The sequence below is a fragment of the Oncorhynchus gorbuscha genome, linkage group LG10, assembly GCF_021184085.1.
Source record: "Oncorhynchus gorbuscha isolate QuinsamMale2020 ecotype Even-year linkage group LG10, OgorEven_v1.0, whole genome shotgun sequence".
In the NCBI taxonomy this organism is placed as follows: Eukaryota; Metazoa; Chordata; class Actinopteri; order Salmoniformes; family Salmonidae; genus Oncorhynchus; species Oncorhynchus gorbuscha.
The window spans coordinates 25,362,094-25,382,493 of record NC_060182.1 but is presented as its reverse complement, the minus strand read 5'-3'; the positions used below and the strand labels follow the sequence as shown (position 1 = coordinate 25,382,493).

Genomic DNA, 20,400 nt, shown 5'->3' with positions numbered 1-20,400 from the left:
AGAGGAGAAACAGGGCAGGGGGAGGAGGGGTAGGGGGATATATTGGAGAGATGAAGGAGTGGATAGGAGAAAGAGGGCGGGGGGAGGAGGGGTAGGGGGGTATATTGGAGAGATGAAGGATGAGAGAGGAGAGAGGAGAAAAAGGGTGGGGGGAGGAGGGGTATGGGGATATATTGGAGAGATGAAGTAGGAGAGTGGAGAGAGGAGAAAGAGGGCAGGGGAAGGAGGGTGAGGGGATATATTGGAGAGATGAAGGAGGAGAGGGAAAAGAGGGCAGGGGAGGAGGGGTAGGGGGATATATTGGAGAGATGAAGGAGGAGAGAGGAGAAAGAGGGCGGGGGAGGGGGTAGGGGGATATATTGGAGAGATGAAGGAGGAGAGAGGAGAAAGAGGGCAGGGGGAGGAGGGGTAGGGGGATATATTGGAGAGATGAAGGAGGAGAGGAGAAAGGGGCAGGGGAGGAGGGGGAGGGGGATATATTGGAGAGATGAAGGAGTAGAGGAGAAAGAGGGCAGGGGGAGGAGGGGTAGGGGGATATATTGGAGAGATGAAGGAGGAGAGGAGAAAGAGGGCAGGGGAGGAGGGATAGGGGGATATATTGGAGAGATGAAGGAGGAGAGAGGAGAAACAGGGCAGGGCAGGGGAGGAGGGGTAGGGGGATATATTGGAGAGATGAAGGAGGGATAGGAGAAAGAGGGCGGGGGAGGAGGGGTAGGGGGTATATTGGAGAGATGAAGGAGGAGAGAGAGAGGAGAAAAGGGTGGGGGAGGAGGGGTATGGGGATATATTGTAGAGATGAAGGAGGAGAGTGGAGAGAGGAGAAAGAGGGCAGGGGAAGGAGGGGGAGGGGGATATATTGGAGAGATGGAGGAGAGAGGGAAAAGAGGGCAGGGGGAGGAGGGGTAGGGGGATATATTGGAGAGATGAAGGAGGAGAGAGGAGAAAGAGGGCGGGGGGAGGAGGGGTAGGGGGATATATTGGAGAGATGAAGGAGGAGAGAGGAGAAAGAGGGCTGGGGGAGGAGGGGTAGGGGGATATATTGGAGAGATGAAGGAGGAGAGGGAGAAAGAGGGCAGGGGAGGAGGGGGAGGGGGATATATTGGAGAGATGAAGGAGGAGAGGAGAAAGAGGGCAGGGGGAGGAGGGGTAGGGGGATATATTGGAGAGATGAAGGAGGAGAGAGGAGAAAGAGGGCGGGGGAGGAGGGGTAGGGGGATATATTGGAGAGATGAAGGAGGACAGAGGAGAGAGGAGAAAGAGGGCAGGGGGAGGAGGGGGAGGGGGATATATTGGAGAGATGAAGGAGGAGAGAGGAGAAAGAGGGAAGGGGGAGGAGGGGTAGGGGGATATATTGGAGAGATGAAGGAGGAGAGAGGAGAAAGAGGGCAGGGGGAGGAGGGGTAGGGGGATATATTGGAGAGATGAAGGAGGAGAGAAGAGAAAGAGGGCGGGGGAGGAGGGGGGTAGGGGGATATATTGGAGAGATGAAGGAGGAGAGAGGAGAAAGAGGGCGGGGGAGGAGGGGTAGGGGATATATTGGAGAGATGAAGAAGGGAGAGGAGAAAGAGGGCGGGGGAGGAGGGGTAGGGGTAGGGGATATATTGGAGAGATGAAGGAGGAGAGAGGAGAAAGAGGGCGGGGGAGGAGGGGGGTAGGGGGATATATTGGAGAGATGAAGGAGGAGAGGAGAAAGAGGGCAGGGGAAGAGGGGAAGGGGGATATATTGGAGAGATGAATGGGGAGAGGAGAAAGAGGGCGGGGGGAGGAGGGGGATATATTAGAGAGATGAAGGAGGAGAGAGGAGAAAGAGGGGCAGGGGGGAGGAGGGGTAGGGGGATATATTGGAGAGATGAAGGAGGAGAGGAGAGAGGAGAAAGAGGGCAGGGGAGGAGGGGAGGGGGATATATTGGAGAGATGGAGGAGAGAGGGAAAAGAGGGCAGGGGAGGAGGGGTAGGGGGATATATTGGAGAGATGAAGGAGGAGAGGAGAAAGAGGGCGGGGGGAGGAGGGGTAGGGGGATATATTGGAGAGATGAAGGAGGAGAGAGGAGAAAGAGGGCAGGGGAGGAGGGGTAGGGGGATATATTGGAGAGATGAAGGAGGAGAGGAGAAAGAGGGCAGGGGAGGAGGGGGAGGGGGATATATTGGAGAGATGAAGGAGTAGAGGAGAAAGAGGGCAGGGGGAGGAGGGGTAGGGGGATATATTGGAGAGATGAAGGAGGAGAGAGGAGAAAGAGGGCGGGGGAGGAGGGGTAGGGGGATATATTGGAGAGATGAAGGAGGACAGAGGAGAGAGGAGAAAGAGGGCAGGGGGAGGAGGGGTAGGGGGATATATTGGAGAGATGAAGGAGGAGAGAGGAGAAAGAGGGAAGGGGGAGGAGGGGTAGGGGGATATATTGGAGAGATGAAGGAGGAGAGAGGAGAAAGAGGGCAGGGGGAGGAGGGGTAGGGGGATATATTGGAGAGATGAAGCAGGAGAGAAGAGAAAGAGGGCGGGGGAGGAGGGGGTAGGGGGATATATTGGAGAGATGAAGGAGGAGAGAGGAGAAAGAGGGCGGGGGAGGAGGGGTAGGGGGATATATTGGAGAGATGAAGAAGGAGAGGAGAAAGAGGGCGGGGGAGGAGGGGTAGGGGTAGGGGGATATATTGGAGAGATGAAGGAGGAGAGAGGAGAAAGAGGGCGGGGGAGGGGAGGGGTAGGAGGATATATTGGAGAGATGAAGGAGGAGAGGAGAAAGAGGGCAGGGGAGGAGGGGGTAGGGGGATATATTGGAGAGATGAATGGGGAGAGGAGAAAGAGGGCGGGGGAGGAGGGGGAGGGGGATATATTGGAGAGATGAAGAAGGAGAGAGGAGAAAGAGGGCAGGGGGAGGAGGGGTAGGGGGATATATTGGAGAGATGAAGGAGGAGAGAGAGAGAGAGAAAGAGGGCAGGGGGAGGAGGGGAGGGGGATATATTGGAGAGATGAAGGAGGAGAGAGGAGAAAGAGTGCAGGGGGAGGAGGGGTAGGGGGATATATTGGAGAGATGAAGGAGGAGAGGAGAGAGGAGGAAGAGGGCAGGGGGAGGAGGGTTAGGGGGATATATTGGAGAGATGAAGGAGGAGAGAGGAGAAAGAGGGCGGGGGAGGAGGGGTAGGGGGATATATTGGAGAGATGAAGGAGGAGAGAGGAGAAAGAGGGCAGGGGGAGGAGGGGTAGGGGGATATATTGGAGAGATGAAGGAGGAGAGGAGAAAGAGGGCGGGGGGGAGGAGGGGTAGGGGGATATATTGGAGAGATGAAGAAGGAGAGGAGAAAGAGGGCGGGGGAGGAGGGGTATGGGGATATATTGGAGAGATGAAGGAGGAGAGGAGAAAGAGGGCGGGGAGAGGAGGGGGAGGGGGATATATTGGAGAGATGAAGGAGGAGAGAGGAGAAAGAGGGCGGGGGGGAGGGATAGGGGGATATATTGGAGAGATGAAGGAGGAGAGGAGAAAGAGGGCAGGGGAGGAGGGGTAGGGGGATATATTGGAGAGATGAATGGGGAGAGGAGAAAGAGGGTGGGGGGAGGAGGGGGAGGGGGATATATTAGAGAGATGAAGGAGGAGAGAGGAGAAAGAGGGCAGGGGGAGGAGGGGTAGGGGGATATATTGGAGAGATGAAGGAGGAGCGGAGAGAGGAGAAAGAGGGCAGGGGGAGGAGGGGAGGGGGATATATTGGAGAGATGAAGGAGGAGAGAGGAGAAAGAGTGCAGGGGGAGGAGGGGTAGGGGGATATATTGGAGAGATGAAGGAGGAGAGAGGAGAAAGAGGGCAGGGGGAGGAGGGGTAGGGGGATATATTGGAGAGATGAAGGAGGAGAGAGGAGAAAGAGGGCGGGGGAGGAGGGGTAGGGGGATATATTGGAGAGATGAAGGAGGAGAGAGGAGAAAGAGGGCAGGGGGAGGAGGGGTAGGGGGATATATTGGAGAGATGAAGGAGGAGAGAGGAGAAAGAGGGCGGGGGGAGGAGGGGTAGGGGGATATATTGGAGAGATGAAGGAGGAGAGGAGAAAGGGGCGGGGAGAGGAGGGGGGGGGATATATTGGAGAAATGAAGGAGGAGAGAGGAGAAAGAGGGCAGGGGGAGGAGGGGTAGGGGGATATTTTGGAGAGATGAAGGAGGAGAGAGGAGAAAGAGGGCAGGGGGAGGAGGGGAGGGGGATATATTGGAGAGATGAAGGAGGAGAGAGGAGAAAGAGTGCAGGGGGAGGAGGGGTAGGGGGATATATTGGAGAGATGAAGGAGGAGAGAGGAGAAAGAGGGCAGGGGGAGGAGGGGTAGGGGGATATATTGGAGAGATGAAGAAGGAGAGGAGAAAGAGGGCGGGGGAGGAGGGGTATGGGGATATATTGGAGAGATGAAAGAGGAGAGGAGAAAGAGGGCGGGGGAGGAGGGGAGGGGGATATATTGGAGAGATGAAGGAGGAGAGAGGAGAAAGAGGGCGGGGGGAGGAGGGATAGGGGGATATATTGGAGAGATGAAGGAGGAGAGAGGAGAAAGAGGGCAGGGGAGGAGGGGTAGGGGGATATATTGGAGAGATGAATGGGGAGAGGAGAAAGAGGGCGGGGGGAGGAGGGGGAGGGGGATATATTAGAGAGATGAAGGAGGAGAGAGAGAAAGAGGGCAGGGGGAGGAGGGGTAGGGGGATATATTGGAGAGATGAAGGAGGAGCGGAGAGAGGAGAAAGAGGGCAGGGGGAGGAGGGGAGGGGGATATATTGGAGAGATGAAGGAGGAGAGAGGAGAAAGAGTGCAGGGGAGGAGGGGTAGGGGGATATATTGGAGAGATGAAGGAGGAGAGGGAGAAAGAGGGGGGGGAGGAGGGGTAGGGGGATATATTGGAGAGATGATGGAGGAGAGAGGAGAAAGAGGGCGGGGGAGGAGGGGTAGGGGGATATATTGGAGAGATGAAGGAGGAGAGGAGAAAGGGGGCGGGGGGAGGAGGGGGAGGGGGATATATTGGAGAAATGAAGGAGGAGAGAGGAGAAAGAGGGCAGGGGGAGGAGGGGTAGGGGGATATTTTGGAGAGATGAAGGAGGAGAGGAGAAAGAGGGCGGGGGAGGAGGGGGAGGGGGATATATTGGAGAGATGAAGGAGAAGAGGAGAAAGAGGGCAGGGGGAGGAGGGGTAGGGGGATATTTTGGAGAGATGAAGGAGGAGAGGAGAAAGAGGGCAGGGGGAGGAGGGGAGGGGGATATATTGGAGAGATGAAGGAGGAGAGAGGAGAAAGAGTGCAGGGGGAGGAGGGGTAGGGGGATATATTGGAGAGATGAAGGAGGAGAGAGGAGAAAGAGGGCAGGGGGAGGAGGGGTAGGGGGATATATTGGAGAGATGAAGAAGGAGAGGAGAAAGAGGGCGGGGGAGGAGGGGTATGGGGATATATTGGAGAGATGAAGGAGGAGAGGAGAAAGAGGGCGGGGAGAGGAGGGGGAGGGGGATATATTGGAGAGATGAAGGAGGAGAGAGGAGAAAGAGGGCGGGGGGAGGAGGGATAGGGGGATATATTGGAGAGATGAAGGAGGAGAGGAGAAAGAGGGCAGGGGAGGAGGGGTAGGGGGATATATTGGAGAGATGAATGGGGAGAGGAGAAAGAGGGCGGGGGAGGAGGGGGGGGGATATATTAGAGAGATGAAGGAGGAGAGAGGAGAAAGAGGGCAGGGGGAGGAGGGTAGGGGGATATATTGGAGAGATGAAGGAGGAGCGGAGAGAGGAGAAAGAGGGCAGGGGGAGGAGGGGAGGGGGATATATTGGAGAGATGAAGGAGGAGAGAGGAGAAAGAGTGCAGGGGGAGGAGGGGTAGGGGGATATATTGGAGAGATGAAGGAGGAGAGAGGAGAAAGAGGGCAGGGGGAGGAGGGGTAGGGGGATATATTGGAGAGATGAAGGAGGAGAGAGAGAAAGAGGGCGGGGGGGAGGAGGGGTAGGGGATATATTGGAGAGATGAAGGAGGAGAGGAGAAAGGGGGCGGGGAGAGGAGGGGGAGGGGGATATATTGGAGAAATGAAGGAGGAGAGAGGAGAAAGAGGGCAGGGGGAGGAGGGGTAGGGGGATATTTTGGAGAGATGAAGGAGGAGAGGAGAAAGAGGGCGGGGGAGGAGGGGGAGGGGGATATATTGGAGAGATGAAGGAGAAGAGGAGAAAGAGGGCAGGGGGAGGAGGGGTAGGGGATATATTGGAGAGAGGAAGGAGGAGAGAGGAGAAAGAGGGCGGGGGAGGAGGGGTAGGGGGATATATTGGAGAGATGAAGGAGGAGAGAGGAGAAACAGGGCAGGGGGAGGAGGGGTAGGGGGATATATTGGAGAGATGAAGGAGGGGATAGGAGAAAGAGGGCGGGGGAGGAGGGGTAGGAGGATATATTGGAGAGATGAAGGATGAGAGAGGAGAGAGGAGAAAAAGGGTGGGGGGAGGAGGGGTATGGGGATATATTGTAGAGATGAAGGAGGAGAGTGGAGAAAGAGGGCGGGGGGGAGGGGTAGGGGGATATATTGTAGAGATGAAGGAGGAGAGTGGAGAGAGGAGAAAAGGGTGGGGGGAGGGGTAGGGGGATATATTGGAGAGATGGAGGAGAGAGGAGAGAGGAGAAAAGGGTGGGGGAGGAGGGGTAGGGGGATATATTGTAGAGATGAAGGAGGAGAGTGGAGAGAGGAGAAAAAGGGGTGGGGGAGGAGGGGTAGGGGGATATATTGGAGAGATGAAGGAGGAGAGAGGAGAGAGGAGAAAAAGGGTGGTGGGAGGAGGGGTAGGGGGATAGGATATTGTAGAGATGAAGGAGGAGAGAGGAGAGAGGAGAAAAGGGTGGGGGAGGAGGGGTAGGGGGATATATTGTAGAGATGAAGGAGGAGAGAGGAGAAAAAGGGTGGGGGGAGGAAGGGTAGGGGGATATATTGGAGAGATGAAGGAGGAGAGAGGAGAGAAGAAAAGGGGGGGAGGAGGTGTAGGGGGATATATTGGAGAGATGAAGGAGGAGAGGAGAAAGAGGGCGGGGGGGGAGGGGGAGGGGGATATATTGTAGAGATGAAGGAGGAGAGGAGAAAGAGGGCAGGGGGAGGAGGGGTAGGGGGATATATTGTAGAGATTAAGGAGGAGAGTGGAGAAAGAGGGCAGGGGGAGGAGGGGGTAGGGGGATATATTGGAGAGATGAAGGAGGAGAGAGGAGAGAGGAGAAAAAGGGCGGGGGAGGAGGGGTAGGGGGATATATTGTAGAGATGAAGGAGGAAAGAGGAGAAAGAGGGCAGGGGGAGGAGGGGGAGGGGGATATATTGTAGAGATGAAGGAGGAGAGTGGAGAAAGAGGGCAGGGGGAGGAGGGGTAGGGGGATATATTGGAGAGATGAAGGAGGAGAGGGAGAAAGAGGGCAGGGGGAGGAGGGGTAGGGGGATATATTGGAGAGATGAAGGAGGAGAGAGGAGAAGAGAAAAAGGGCGGGGGGAGGAGGGGTAGGGGGATATATTGTAGAGATGAAGGAGGAAAGAGGAGAAAGAGGGCTGGGGGAGGAGGGGAGGGGGATATATTGGAGAGATGAAGGAGGAGAGAGAGAGAAAGAGGGCAGGGAGAGGATTGGTAGGGGGGGATATATTGGAGAGATGAAGGAGGAGAGAGGAGAGAGGAGAAAAAAAGGGCGGGGGAGGAGGGGTAGGGGGATATATTGGAGAGATGAAGGAGGAGGAGGAGAGAGGAGAAAAAGGATGGGGGAGGAGGGGTAGGGGGATATATTGTAGAGATGAAGGAAGAGAGAAGAGAAAAATGGTGGGGGAGGAGGGGTAGGGGGGATATATTGGAGAGATGAAGGAAGAGAGAGGAGAGAGGAGAAAAAGGGTGGGGGGAGGAGGGGTATGGGGATATATTGTAGAGATGAAGGAGGAGAGTGGAGAAAGAGGGCGGAGGGGGAGGGGGATATATTGGAAAGATGAAGGAGGAGAGAGGAGAGAGGAGAAAAAGGGCGGGGGAGGAGGGGTATGGGGATATATTGGAGAGATGAAGGAGGAGAGGAGAAAGAGGGCGGGGAGAGGAGGGGGAGGGGGATATATTGGAGAGATGAAGGAGGAGAGAGGAGAAAGAGGGCGGGGGAGGAGGGATAGGGGATATATTGGAGAGATGAAGAAGGAGAGGAGAAAGAGGGCAGGGGAGGAGGGGTAGGGGGATATATTGGAGAGATGAATGGGGAGAGGAGAAAGAGGGTGGGGGAGGAGGGGGAGGGGGATATATTAGAGAGATGAAGGAGGAGAGAGGAGAAAGAGGGCAGGGGGAGGAGGGGTAGGGGGATATATTGGAGAGATGAAGGAGGAGCGGAGAGAGGAGAAAGAGGGCAGGGGGAGGAGGGGAGGGGGATATATTGGGAGATGAAGGAGGAGAGAGGAGAAAGAGTGCAGGGGGAGGAGGGGTAGGGGGATATATTGGAGAGATGAAGGAGGAGAGAGGAGAAAGAGGGCAGGGGGAGGAGGGGTAGGGGGATATATTGGAGAGATGAAGGAGGAGAGGAGAAAGAGGGCGGGGGAGGAGGGGGTAGGGGGATATATTGGAGAGATGAAGGAGTAGAGAGAGGAGAAAGAGGGCAGGGGGAGGAGGGGTAGGGGGATATATTGGAGAGATGAAGGAGGAGAGAGGAGAAAGAGGGCGGGGGGAGGAGGGGTAGGGGGATATATTGGAGAGATGAAGGAGGAGAGGAGAAGAGGGCGGGGGAGGAGGGGTATGGGGATATATTGGAGAGATGAAGGAGGAGAGGAGAAAGGGGGCGGGAGAGGGGGGGAGGGGGGTATATTGGAGAAATGAAGGAGGAGAGAGGAGAAAGAGGGCAGGGGGAGGAGGGGTAGGGGGATATTTTGGAGAGATGAAGGAGGAGAGGAGAAAGAGGGCGGGGGAGGAGGGGGAGGGGGATATATTGGAGAGATGAAGGAGAAGAGGAGAAAGAGGGCAGGGGGAGGAGGGGTAGGGGATATATTGGAGAGAGGAAGGAGGAGAGAGGAGAAAGAGGGCGGGTGGAGGAGGGGTAGGGGGATATATTGGAGAGATGAAGGAGGAGAGAGGAGAAACAGGGCAGGGGGAGGAGGGGTAGGGGGATATATTGGAGAGATGAAGGAGGAGAGTGGAGAAAGAGGGCGGAGGGGGGGGTAGGGGGATATATTGGAGAGATGAAGGAGGAGATAGGAGAAAGAGGGCGGGGGGGGAGGAGGGGTAGGGGGATATATTGTAGAGATGAAGGAGGAGAGTGGAGAGAGAGAAAAAGGGTGGGGGGGGGGGGGGTAGGGGGATATATTGGAGAGATGGAGGAGAGAGGAGAGAGGAGAAAAAGGGTGGGGAGAGGAGGGGTAGGGGGATATATTGTAGAGATGAAGGAGGAGAGTGGAGAGAGGAGAAAAAGGGTGGGGGGAGGAGGGGTAGGGGGATATATTGGAGAGATGAAGGAGGAGAGAGGAGAGAGTAAAAAAGGGTGGTGGGAGGAGGGGTAGGGGGATATATTGTAGAGATGAAGGAGGAGAGAGGAGAGAGGAGAAAAAGGGTGGGGGAGGAGGGGTAGGGGGATATATTGTAGAGATGAAGGAGGAGAGAGGAGAAAAAGGGTGGGGGGAGGAAGGGTAGGGGGATATATTGGAGAGATGAAGGAGGAGAGAGGAGAGAGAAGAAAAGGGCGGGGGAGGAGGTGTAGGGGGATATATTGGAGAGATGAAGGAGGAGAGGAGAAAGAGGGCGGGGGGAGGGGTAGGGGGATATATTGGAGAGATGAAGGAGGAGAGGAGAAAGAGGGCGGGGGAGGAGGGGTAGGGGGATATATTGTAGAGATGAAGGAGGAGAGGAGAAAGAGGGCAGGGGGAGGAGGGGTAGGGGGATATATTGTAGAGATTAAGGAGGAGAGTGGAGAAAGAGGGCAGGGGGAGGAGGGGTAGGGGGATATATTGGAGAGATGAAGGAGGAGAGAGGAGAGAGGAGAAAAAAGGGCGGGGGAGGAGGGGTAGGGGGATATATTGTAGAGATGAAGGAGGAAAGAGGAGAAAGAGGGCAGGGGGAGGAGGGGAGGGGGATATATTGTAGAGATGAAGGAGGAGAGTGGAGAAAGAGGGCAGGGGGAGGAGGGGTAGGGGGATATATTGGAGAGATTAAGGAGGAGAGTGGAGAAAGAGGGCAGGGGAGGAGGGGTAGGGGGATATATTGGAGAGATGAAGGAGGAGAGAGGAGAGAGGAGAAAAAGGGCGGGGGAGGAGGGGTAGGGGGATATATTGTAGAGATGAAGGAGGAAAGAGGAGAAAGAGGGCTGGGGGATGAGGGGGGGGGGATATATTGTAGAGATGAAGGAAGAGAGAGGAGAGAGGAGAAAAAGGGTGGGGGGAGGAGGGGTAGGGGATATATTGTAGAGATGAAGGAGGAGAGTGGAGAAAAAGAGCAGGGGGGAGGATTGGGGTAGGGGGATATATTGGAGAGATGAAGGAGGAGAGAGGAGAGAGAGAAAAAGGGCGGGGGAGGAGGGGTAGGGGGATATATTGGAGAGATGAAGGAGGAGAGAGGAGAGAGGAGAAAAAGGATGGGGGGAGGAGGGGTAGGGGGATATATTGTAGAGATGAAGGAAGAGAGAGGAGAAAAAAAGGTGGGGGGAGGAGGGGTATGGGGATATATTGTAGAGATGAAGGAGGAGAGTGGAGAAAGAGGGGGGAGGGGGAGGGGGATATATTGGAAAGATGAAGGAGGAGAGAGGAGAGAGGAGAAAAAGGGCGGGGGAGGAGGGGTATGGGGATATATTGGAGAGATGAAGGAGGAGAGGAGAAAGAGGGCGGGGAGAGGAGGGGGAGGGGGATATATTGGAGAGATGAAGGAGGAGAGAGGAGAAAGAGGGCGGGGGGAGGAGGGATAGGGGGATATATTGGAGAGATGAAGGAGAGAGGAGAAAGAGGGCAGGGGAGGAGGGGTAGGGGGATATATTGGAGAGATGAATGGGGAGAGGAGAAAGAGGGTGGGGGAGGAGGGGAGGGGGATATATTAGAGAGATGAAGGAGGAGAGAGGAGAAAGAGGGCAGGGGGAGGAGGGGTAGGGGGATATATTGGAGAGATGAAGGAGGAGCGGAGAGAGGAGAAAGAGGGCAGGGGGAGGAGGGGGAGGGGGATATATTGGAGAGATGAAGGAGGAGAGAGGAGAAAGAGTGCAGGGGGAGGAGGGGTAGGGGGATATATTGTAGAGATGAAGGAGGAGAGTGGAGAGAGGAGAAAAGGGGTGGGGAGGAGGGGTAGGGGGATATATTGTAGAGATGAAGGAGGAGAGAGGAGAGGAAAAAAGGTGGGGGGAGGAGGGGTAGGGGGATATATTGGAGAGATGAAGGAGGAGAGAGAAAGAGAGAGAAGAAAAGGGCGGGGGAGGAGGTGTAGGGGGATATATTGGAGAGATGAAGGAGGAGAGGAGAAAGAGGGCGGGGAGGAGGGGTAGGGGGATATATTGTAGAGATGAAGAAGGAGAGGAGAAAGAGGGCAGGGGGAGGAGGGGTAGGGGGATATATTGGAGAGATGAAGGAGGAGAGGGAGAAAGAGGGCGGGGGAGGAGGGGTAGGGGGATATATTGGAGAGAGGAAGGAGGAGAGAGGAGAAAGAGGGCGGGTGGAGGAGGGGTAGGGGGATATATTGGAGAGATGAAGGAGGAGAGAGGAGAAACAGGGCAGGGGAGGAGGGGTAGGGGGATATATTGGAGAGATGAAGGAGGAGAGTGGAGAAAGAGGGCGGAGGGGGAGGGGGATATATTGGAGAGATGAAGGAGGAGATAGGAGAAAGAGGGCGGGGGAGGAGGGAGGGGGATATATTGTAGAGATGAAGGAGGAGAGAGGAGAGAGGAGAAAAAGAGTGGGGGGGGAGGGGTAGGGGATATATTGTAGAGATGAAGGAGGAGAGTGGAGAGAGGAGAAAAGGGTGGGGGGAGGAGGGGTAGGGGGATATATCGGAGAGATGGAGGAGAGAGGAGAAGGAGAAAAGTGGTGGGGGAGGAGGGGTAGGGAGATATATTGTAGAGATGAAGGAGGAGATACCCAGAGAGGAGAAAAAGGGTGGGGGAGGAGGGGTAGGGGGATATATTGGAGAGATGAGGAGAGTGCATTCACCTCCTAGGAGAAAAAGGGTGGGGGAGGAGGGGGTAGGGGGGTGGCCATTGTAGAGATGAAGGAGGAGAGTCCATGGAGAGAGGAGAAAAGGGGTGGGGGAGGAGGGGTATTGGGATATATTGTAAGTGATTCCTTAGGAGAGCTCTTATCAAACTGGGGGGAGGAGGGGTAGGGGATATATTGGAGAGATGAAGGAGGAGAGAGGAGAGAGAAGAAAAGGGCCAGGGAGGAGGTGTAGGGGATCAACACTATTGGAGAGATGAAGGAGGAGAGGAGAAAGAGGGCGGGGGAGAGGGGTAAAATATATTGTAGAGATGAAGAAGGAGAGGAGAAAGAGGGTAGGGGGAGGAGGGGTGGGGGATATATTGTAGAGATTAAGGAGGAGAGTGGAGAAAGAGGGCAGGGGGAGGAGGGGTAGGGGGATATATTGGAGAGATTAAGGAGGAGAGTGGAGAAAGTGGGCAGGGGGAGGAGGGGTAGGGGGATATATTGGAGAGATGAAGGAGGAGAGAGGAGAGAGGAGAAAAAGGGCGGGGGCAGGAGGGGTAGGGGGATATATTGTAGAGATGAAGGAGGAAAGAGGAGAAAGAGGGCAGGGGGAGGAGGGGGAGGGGGATATATTGTAGAGATGAAGGAGGAGAGTGGAGAAAGAGGGCAGGGGAGGAGGGGTAGGGGGATATATTGGAGAGATTAAGGAGGAGAGGGAGAAAGTGGGCAGGGGAGGAGGGGTAGGGGGATATATTGGAGAGATGAAGGAGGAGAGAGGGAGAGAGGAGAAAAAGGGTTCGGGGGAGGAGGGGTAGGGGGATATATTGTAGAGATGAAGGAGGAAAGAGGAGAAAGAGGGCAGGGGGATGAGGGGGAGGGGGATTATTGTAGAGATGAAGGAGGAGAGAGCCTGAGAGGAGAAAAAGGGTGGGGGAGGAGGGGTAGGGGGATATATTGTAGAGATGAAGGAGGAGAGAGGATAGTTGTAGAGGATGAAAGAGGACAGGGGGAGGAGGGGTAGGGGGATATATTGTAGAGATGAAGGAGGAGACTGAGGTTCTGAGCAGAGGAGAAAAAGGGTGGGGGGAGGAGGGGGTAGGGGGATATATTGTAGAGATGAAGGAGGAGAGAGGATAGAGGATAGAGGAGAAAGAGGACAGGGGGAGGAGGGGTAGGGGGATATATTGTAGAGATGGAGGAGAGAGGATGAGAGAGGAGAAAAATTGTGGGGGGAGGAGGGGTAGGGGGACCATATTGTAGAGATGAAGGAAGAGCCAAGTGAAAAAAATGGTGGGGGAGGAGGGGTAGGGGGTATATTGGAGAGATGAAGGAAGAGAGCCCTGGAGGGAGAAAAGTGGGGAGGAGCGGGTGATGGGGATAGATTGTAGAGATGACCTGGAGTGGAGAAAGACCTGCAGGAGGAGGGCATATATTGGAAAGATGAAGGAGGAGAGAGGAGAGAGGAGAAAACTCGGGGAGGAGGGGAGGAGATATATTGAGGATGAAGGAGGAGCCGAGTGGAGAAAGAGGGCGAGGGGAGGGGGATATATTGGAAAGATGAAGGAGGAGAGTGGAGAAAGAGGGCGGAGGGGTAGCCCTGGGGAGGAGGGGGATATATTGGAGAGATGAAGGAGGAGAGGAGAAAGAGGGGCGGAGGGGGAGGGGATATATTGGAGATATGAAGGAGGAGAGAGGAGAAAGAGGGCAGGGGGAGGGGGATATATTGGAAAGAGGGAGGAGAGAGGAGAAAGAGGGCGGAGGGGAGAAGGAGTTTGGAAAGATGGAGGAGAGAGGAGAAGAGAATAGTGGTCAAAAGGGGAAATGAGTTAGATTTCATTTAATTGTTTTTTCCTCAAGAGGTAATATGATCCCATAGTAGAAAAAGAAGTCTCAGGGGTCAAGGAGAGAGTTTGGTGAGGGAGGAGGATGGTGAACTTTCCTCTGTCTGTCTCCTCCCTAGCTGGTCTGGAGGCCACTCTGAGGAGGCTCTTCAACCCTGACATTGGCCTGGCAGCCTCCATTGCCTTCTCCATGCTCACGGTCATCTTCAGGACCCAGCTGTGAGTACACAACTGCTCTCACACACACACACACACACACACTGGAGTGTACACGCCACACACACACACACACACAAAACTATCCCAGACAGACTCCACCTAACCACAGACATCAACACTATTCATTTGGATCTACCCCACACATCATTAAACCACCCATTCACTCTTAAAAGTCATTTTAACAGATTTAAAAGGGACTAGATGTCATATCGCTACACTTGTGAAACTATCTTTGAAAAAGGGATACCAAATTGTGTAATAAATCGTGGTTAAATCACTCACCTGGGAGGAGTCCCTTTAAGGTGGCAAAGAGCTTCCTAGGGTTAAGTCCCTGAGACCGACATCTACAGACCAGTGGAGAACTATAATCAGGTATGTATCCATGGCAACAGGATATAAAAACATACAGTATGTATTCAGTTACTCTCTAATCATACTGCCACTCAATCAAGAGGGAGTCTTCAGCGTGTAGGTATCAGGTCTATGTCTGTGGAGGTGTACTTCAACTAGGGTCTGGGGTGACGTTTCCCCTAGTTACAGATCTAGGATCAGCTTCCCCTCCCCAATCATATTCTTAATACTGGAATCATTAGTTGCAACATCCATTTTTGGACTTATAAATTAATGATATACACCCATTGATTCTAGAAGAATATCATTTATAAATGCCTTAACTGTCATAACCGATCAGAACCCAAAATATTAGCTTGTTTCACTCCAATGTTTGTAAACAATGTAAATGTAAACACTGTATAGCCTCAACATGGTTAAAACTATACTTTGATATCCATTGCTCTGTCTATGAATTTGAGAGTGGATACATTTCTCCACGCCTATCCCTCCACTTTTTACCACAACAGTGGCAGGGTAACCACTTTTGTGTTGTTTCAATCACAGCCACGGGAAATAGGGGTGCTGAGGGTGATGCAGCACCCACTGAAGAAACATAAATAAATACAAAGGATTTTCCCCAAAAGTATTGCACTGGGCCTTTACAAGTCCTGTATTAGCGGACCCATACAGACATCTGTAGCACGGGCAAACAATTTTCCAGCACCCCTCCCACATGAGTCTTTATTATAATAAGAGCATTGATAAAAATGACCATTGTCTCTCAGGTGAATGAGATCCCTGGTGTGGTGATCTTCCGCTCCTCTGCGACTCTCTACTTTGCCAACGCGGAGATGTACCAAGACGCCCTGGCAGAGAAGGTGAGGTCACAGGAATTACGATGCACTACACAAGCATACTTTGACAAATTGTCAAAACGCCTGACCTGTTTTGCTTCCATTCTGCTGTGTGCGTATGGAGAGCGTGACAGACATTGTTAGGGTGGCATCCATTCCTCTCTCCTCTCTACAACCCCATTATGCTGTCATGTTCCAAGGCAGGAATAATAAAAGATGATAGAATGTCTCACTCCCTTGCTATTGTGTCTCCAGAGTGGGATTGACATCACCAAGCTCATCTCCCAAAAGAAGAAAGCAGAGGCCAAGAGACTGAGGAAGGAAAAGAAAGAGGCCAGGAAAGCCAAGAAGGACGCAAAGAAGAATGGACAGGAATGGGTGAGGAGGAGGGGTGGCACTGAAGAGATCATTCCAGTCTGTTTGTATATCTCCAATGAAATCCACTAATATGGTCAATGTGTTCGGAGAGTATTGGATTACTATGCAGGTATTATGTTGGGTGAGTGTCTTATGGATGATCCATCCATGTCTTGTCCTGTCCAGGAAGGCGAGCCAGACAGTTCGGAGAACGAGGTGGAGAAGGGTGTGGCCACAGTGGAGGAAGGGAGTAAACCTGACTCCACCCTTCCTCGTGCCATCATCCTGGAACTGAGTCCAGTCAACTTCCTGGATACCGTGGGCGTCAAGACTCTACGCAATGTGAGTCATCTGTATGCACTGATATCCATCTTACTCAACCTTTTAACCCGTTCTGCCAGTTTACCTCGCTCTTTCTCTCCCTCTATCTCTCTCTATGTTCTCTGATAAAATGCAAAAATGCGATGTTGCCAAAATGAGAGACACAATTCAAGCAAAATGAATGGAGCAGTCTCTTTCTCGCTCTCTCTGACCTGACCTTTGACCTCTCTGGTGCTGCTTCAGATCCAAAGAGACTACGGTGATATCGGTGTAGAGGTAGTCCTGTGTGGATGTCAGAGTGAGTGTTACATTTTCCATGTACTATTAGCAAAACCTCCAATGCTAAACATCCAGCACTGTAACATACATACCCTGGGTGCTGCAAATAGAGGGTGTTCCTGTAGTTCGGGGCGGCAGTGTAGCCTAGTGGTTAGAGCGTTGGACTAGTAACCGGAAGGTTGCGAGTTCAAACACCCGAGCTGTAAAGGTACAAATCTGTCGTTCTGCCCCTGAACAGGCAGTTAACCCACTGTTCCCAGGCCGTCATTGAAAATAAGAATATGTTCTTAACTGACTTGCCTGGTTAAATAAAGGTTCAATTAAAATTAAAAGTTGTTTCTGTGTTTCCCATCATGTTTTAAGAGTTATTTGTTGCATTCTCTTAGGTCTTGCTTAGCATTACTGATTATACAGGCAAAAATCACTAAAGTGGCCAATGTTTATGTAGTTAATGTTGATTAACCATAATTATGAATGTTTGATCACATCACTCACTACTCTCTCCCCATCCATTCCTCCTCCTGTCTCTCTCTCGCTCTCTCTCTTTCTGTAGCTGGTGTTGTTGAGAACCTGGAAAGTGGAGGGTTCTTCAGTGAGAAAGTCAGCAAAGCATGTCTCTTCTCCTCAATCCACGATGCAGTGCTTCACTGTCAGACAGACAGGGCCAAGATGAACAAAGATGACGAGGTGAAACATACTAACACACACGGGCACGACACGGGCACGACACGGGCACGACACGGGCACGAACACACAAGCATGTCTACACAAATATACACACACACACAAACACACTCACATTATTTTACTAAAATAATGTGAACCTGTTTATATTGTTTATTCACACAAATGGTTATTTTCAAACATTTGTTTTTGTGGGGTTTAGGTGTTGGTTGCTGGCAGCTGTGTTTTAGCATCTAGTTGCACGTGTGACTCTTCTACAGCTCCACAGGGAGATTGTCTGTGGTACTGGTCAGGGAACACACACTACAGTCAGGGAACACACACTACAGTCAGGGAACACACACTACAGTCAGGGAACACACACTACAGTCAGGGAACACACACTACAGTCAGGGAACACACACTACAGTCAGGGAACACACACTACAGTCAGGGAACACACACTACAGTCAGGGAACACACACTACAGCCAGGGAACACACACTACAGTCAGGGAGCACACACTACAGTCAGGGAGCACACACTACAGTCAGGGAACACACACTACAGTCAGGGAACACACACTACAGTCAGGGAACACACACTACAGTCAGGGAACACACACTACAGTCAGGGAACACACACTACAGTCAGGGAACACACACTACAGTCAGGGAACACACACTACAGTCAGGGAACACACACTACAGTCAGGGAACACACACTACAGTCAGGGAACACACACTACAGTCAGGGAATGTTTTACCAGTGATTAGGCAGGTTATACTGATAGATCCTGAAAAGCCTTCTCTGAAAGCGTCAAGCGGCGTTTGGAATACAAAGCCTCTGACCTAAGCCTCTCTGAAGCATTGTGCAGAGACTATGTTATGAAACTGCCGAGGGTGGTGGCTGTGTGGAAACAGGAAGTGCCATTAACTTCACAAGATCTTCCTCTCAAACCAACAAACTCAGTCTGCTGACATTATGTGCAGGGTGGCCCCAAACATCTGTGTGACTATACAAGAGTGGTCCACAATGTACGTGACCCTGAGTGGAGCTTTTTTCCTTTAGTTTTAGATTGTAGTTGTTAACTATTTATAACCCAACCAGCCGTGGAATTAACACTGTCCTCTCCTCGTTTCTCCCCACTCTCTCTCTCTCTCTTTCTCTCTCGCTCTCCCTCGCCTGTCTTTCTCTATCTCTCTCTCTGCTCTCTAGGAAATGCAAGCGACTCATTTCTGAATACTGAGGGTAATGGAGGCATCTTACTGTATGGGACTTGGGTACTTATTAAAAAGTTCAGAATACTTGACATTCATATTATGTCCACATAGTTTGACACAGAAAGAAAGTATGAAAGAAAGAAAGTATCAAAACGAGACACAGATACAAACACTTCAACGAGACACACAAACCTTGACAACCCCAGATGAATGTTAGCCTTGTACTCCATGCAATGTGCCAAGGATGTACATTGAAACAGAATAGTATTATTCTAAGACCTTCCTATAAGCAAATAGATACACACCTTTGGGGAAACTTTTATATTGAAATATATTTACATTTTCTGTGCTAAATAAACTATTGTATATGTATTGTTTAAATTGTTAACAAATAAAAAAACATCTAAAAACATGTTTCTCTTCATACCTAACTTTATATTTGTTGTAGGAAGAATAGTGTTAGTTATCTGTTGTGATTGTCAACATACATGTTTGATTCTATATTGCAGAGATGCATTGTGTTCAGAGTCATGTCTATATCAGTTCATTGTCAAATGTTCAAATGTCAATCAAAATAATGACTTGATGTTCAATAGTATCTGCATGTGTCATATAATCTTCATTTACTGATGTAGCTAAGCTTGTGCTCAGGATGCAGAGCATGATGTATAGGTAAGCTGTTATCTCACGTTCTACCACCCAAGGCAGTGTTCAGAGTGTCAACAACATATGCTGCCTATATCTCTTAAAGGCACAGGCAGGAGAGAGTGTTAGAAAAGACTATATGATACCGAGAGACTGAGAAACCGCTTCTGTCACCAGGCCATTAGACTGTTAAACAGCCATCACTAGCATGGTACCTTCCCGGTACTCTGCCCTGCACCTTAAGACTAATGCCCCATGTATAGAGAGATATTGAACACTGGCCACTTCATATACACTTCATATACTGTTTACTCACTGTGTATGTACAGTTGAAGTTGGAAGTTTACATATACTTAGGTTGGAGTCATTAAAATTTGTTTTTCCAACCACTGCACAAATGTCTTGTTAACAAACTATAGTTTTGGCAAGTCGGTGAGGACATCTACTTTGTGCATGACAAGTCATTTTTCCAACAGTTGTTTACAGACAGATTATTTCACTTATAATTCACTGTATCACAATTACAGTGGGTCAGATGTTTACATACGCTAAGTTGACTGTGCCTTTAAACAGCTTGGAAAATTCCAGAAAATTGTGTCATGGCGTTAGAAGCTTCTGATAGCCTAATTGGCATCATTTGAGTCAATTGGAGGTGTACCTGTGGATGTATTTTTAAGGCCTAACTTCAAACTCTTGATGATGAAATAACACATATGGAATCATGGAGTAACCAAGCAATTGGTAAACAAATCAAAATATATTTTATATTTTTCAAAGGAGCCAACCTTTGCCTTGACGACAGCTTTGCACACTCTTGGCATTCTCTCAACCAGCTTCATAAGGTTGTTACCTGGAATGCATTTCAATTAACAGGTGTGCCTTGTTAAAAGTTAATTTGTGGAATTTCTTAACTTTTTAATGCGTTGGAGCCAATCAGTTGTGTTGTGAAAAGGTAGTAGTATACAGAAGACAGCCCTATTTGGTAAAAGACCAACTCCATATTATGGCAAGAACAGCTCAAATAAGAAAAGAGAAACGACAGTCCATCATTACTTTAACTTGTCATGCACTAATTTATTCGGGTGCGACAATATCACTCATCTCTCAAACATTGTTTGATGATCTTAAAAGGGCTTTGAAGCCAACTAAACGTTGGTTAAAAGTGGAACGATGCGACATTACACTTCGAGGGGTCACTCAGAGTACCTGGTCTCTCACATTGAGAGTCATGCTGAAACTATACTTCAAGGACATATCGCTCGTTCACCCTGTGTATGTTACCAGCCTCGAAACTGTAACCCTGCTACTTGGAGTAGACTTGATGGATCGATTACTCCCATGGATGGATTGGAAAACCAAACAGGTATCGTCACAGGCTACAGTACCTTCTCCACTGACCACACTGTCCTCCCCTAACGCTAGCTGCAACGCAGTCATTCACGAGGGGTATCTGTCGAAAGCACCCCTTGGGAAAAAGACATTTAGAAACCTCTTGGTGCAGAATCCGATCCAAGGAGATATTACGATATCTCGACACATTCCATCAGCCAACTTGATTGACCATTCTTTTCATGATTTCGAGCCAGCTGTCT

The 20,400-nt window shown here is 51.4% G+C and overlaps 1 protein-coding gene across 1 annotated transcript; it reads left to right on the top strand.

Moving 5' to 3' along the window:
* The first annotated feature begins 14,446 nt into the window (after positions 1–14,446).
* Positions 14,447–18,599, top strand: LOC124045750 (solute carrier family 26 member 6-like). Its single transcript, XM_046365331.1, has 7 exons — positions 14,447–14,505; positions 15,252–15,344; positions 15,576–15,698; positions 15,864–16,019; positions 16,242–16,296; positions 16,831–16,964; positions 18,159–18,599. The coding sequence occupies exons 2-7, from the start codon at positions 15,318–15,320 to the stop codon at positions 18,180–18,182; spliced, it is 519 nt and encodes a 172-aa protein (XP_046221287.1). The 5' UTR covers positions 14,447–14,505; positions 15,252–15,317; the 3' UTR covers positions 18,183–18,599.
* Positions 18,600–20,400: the final 1,801 nt, after the last annotated feature.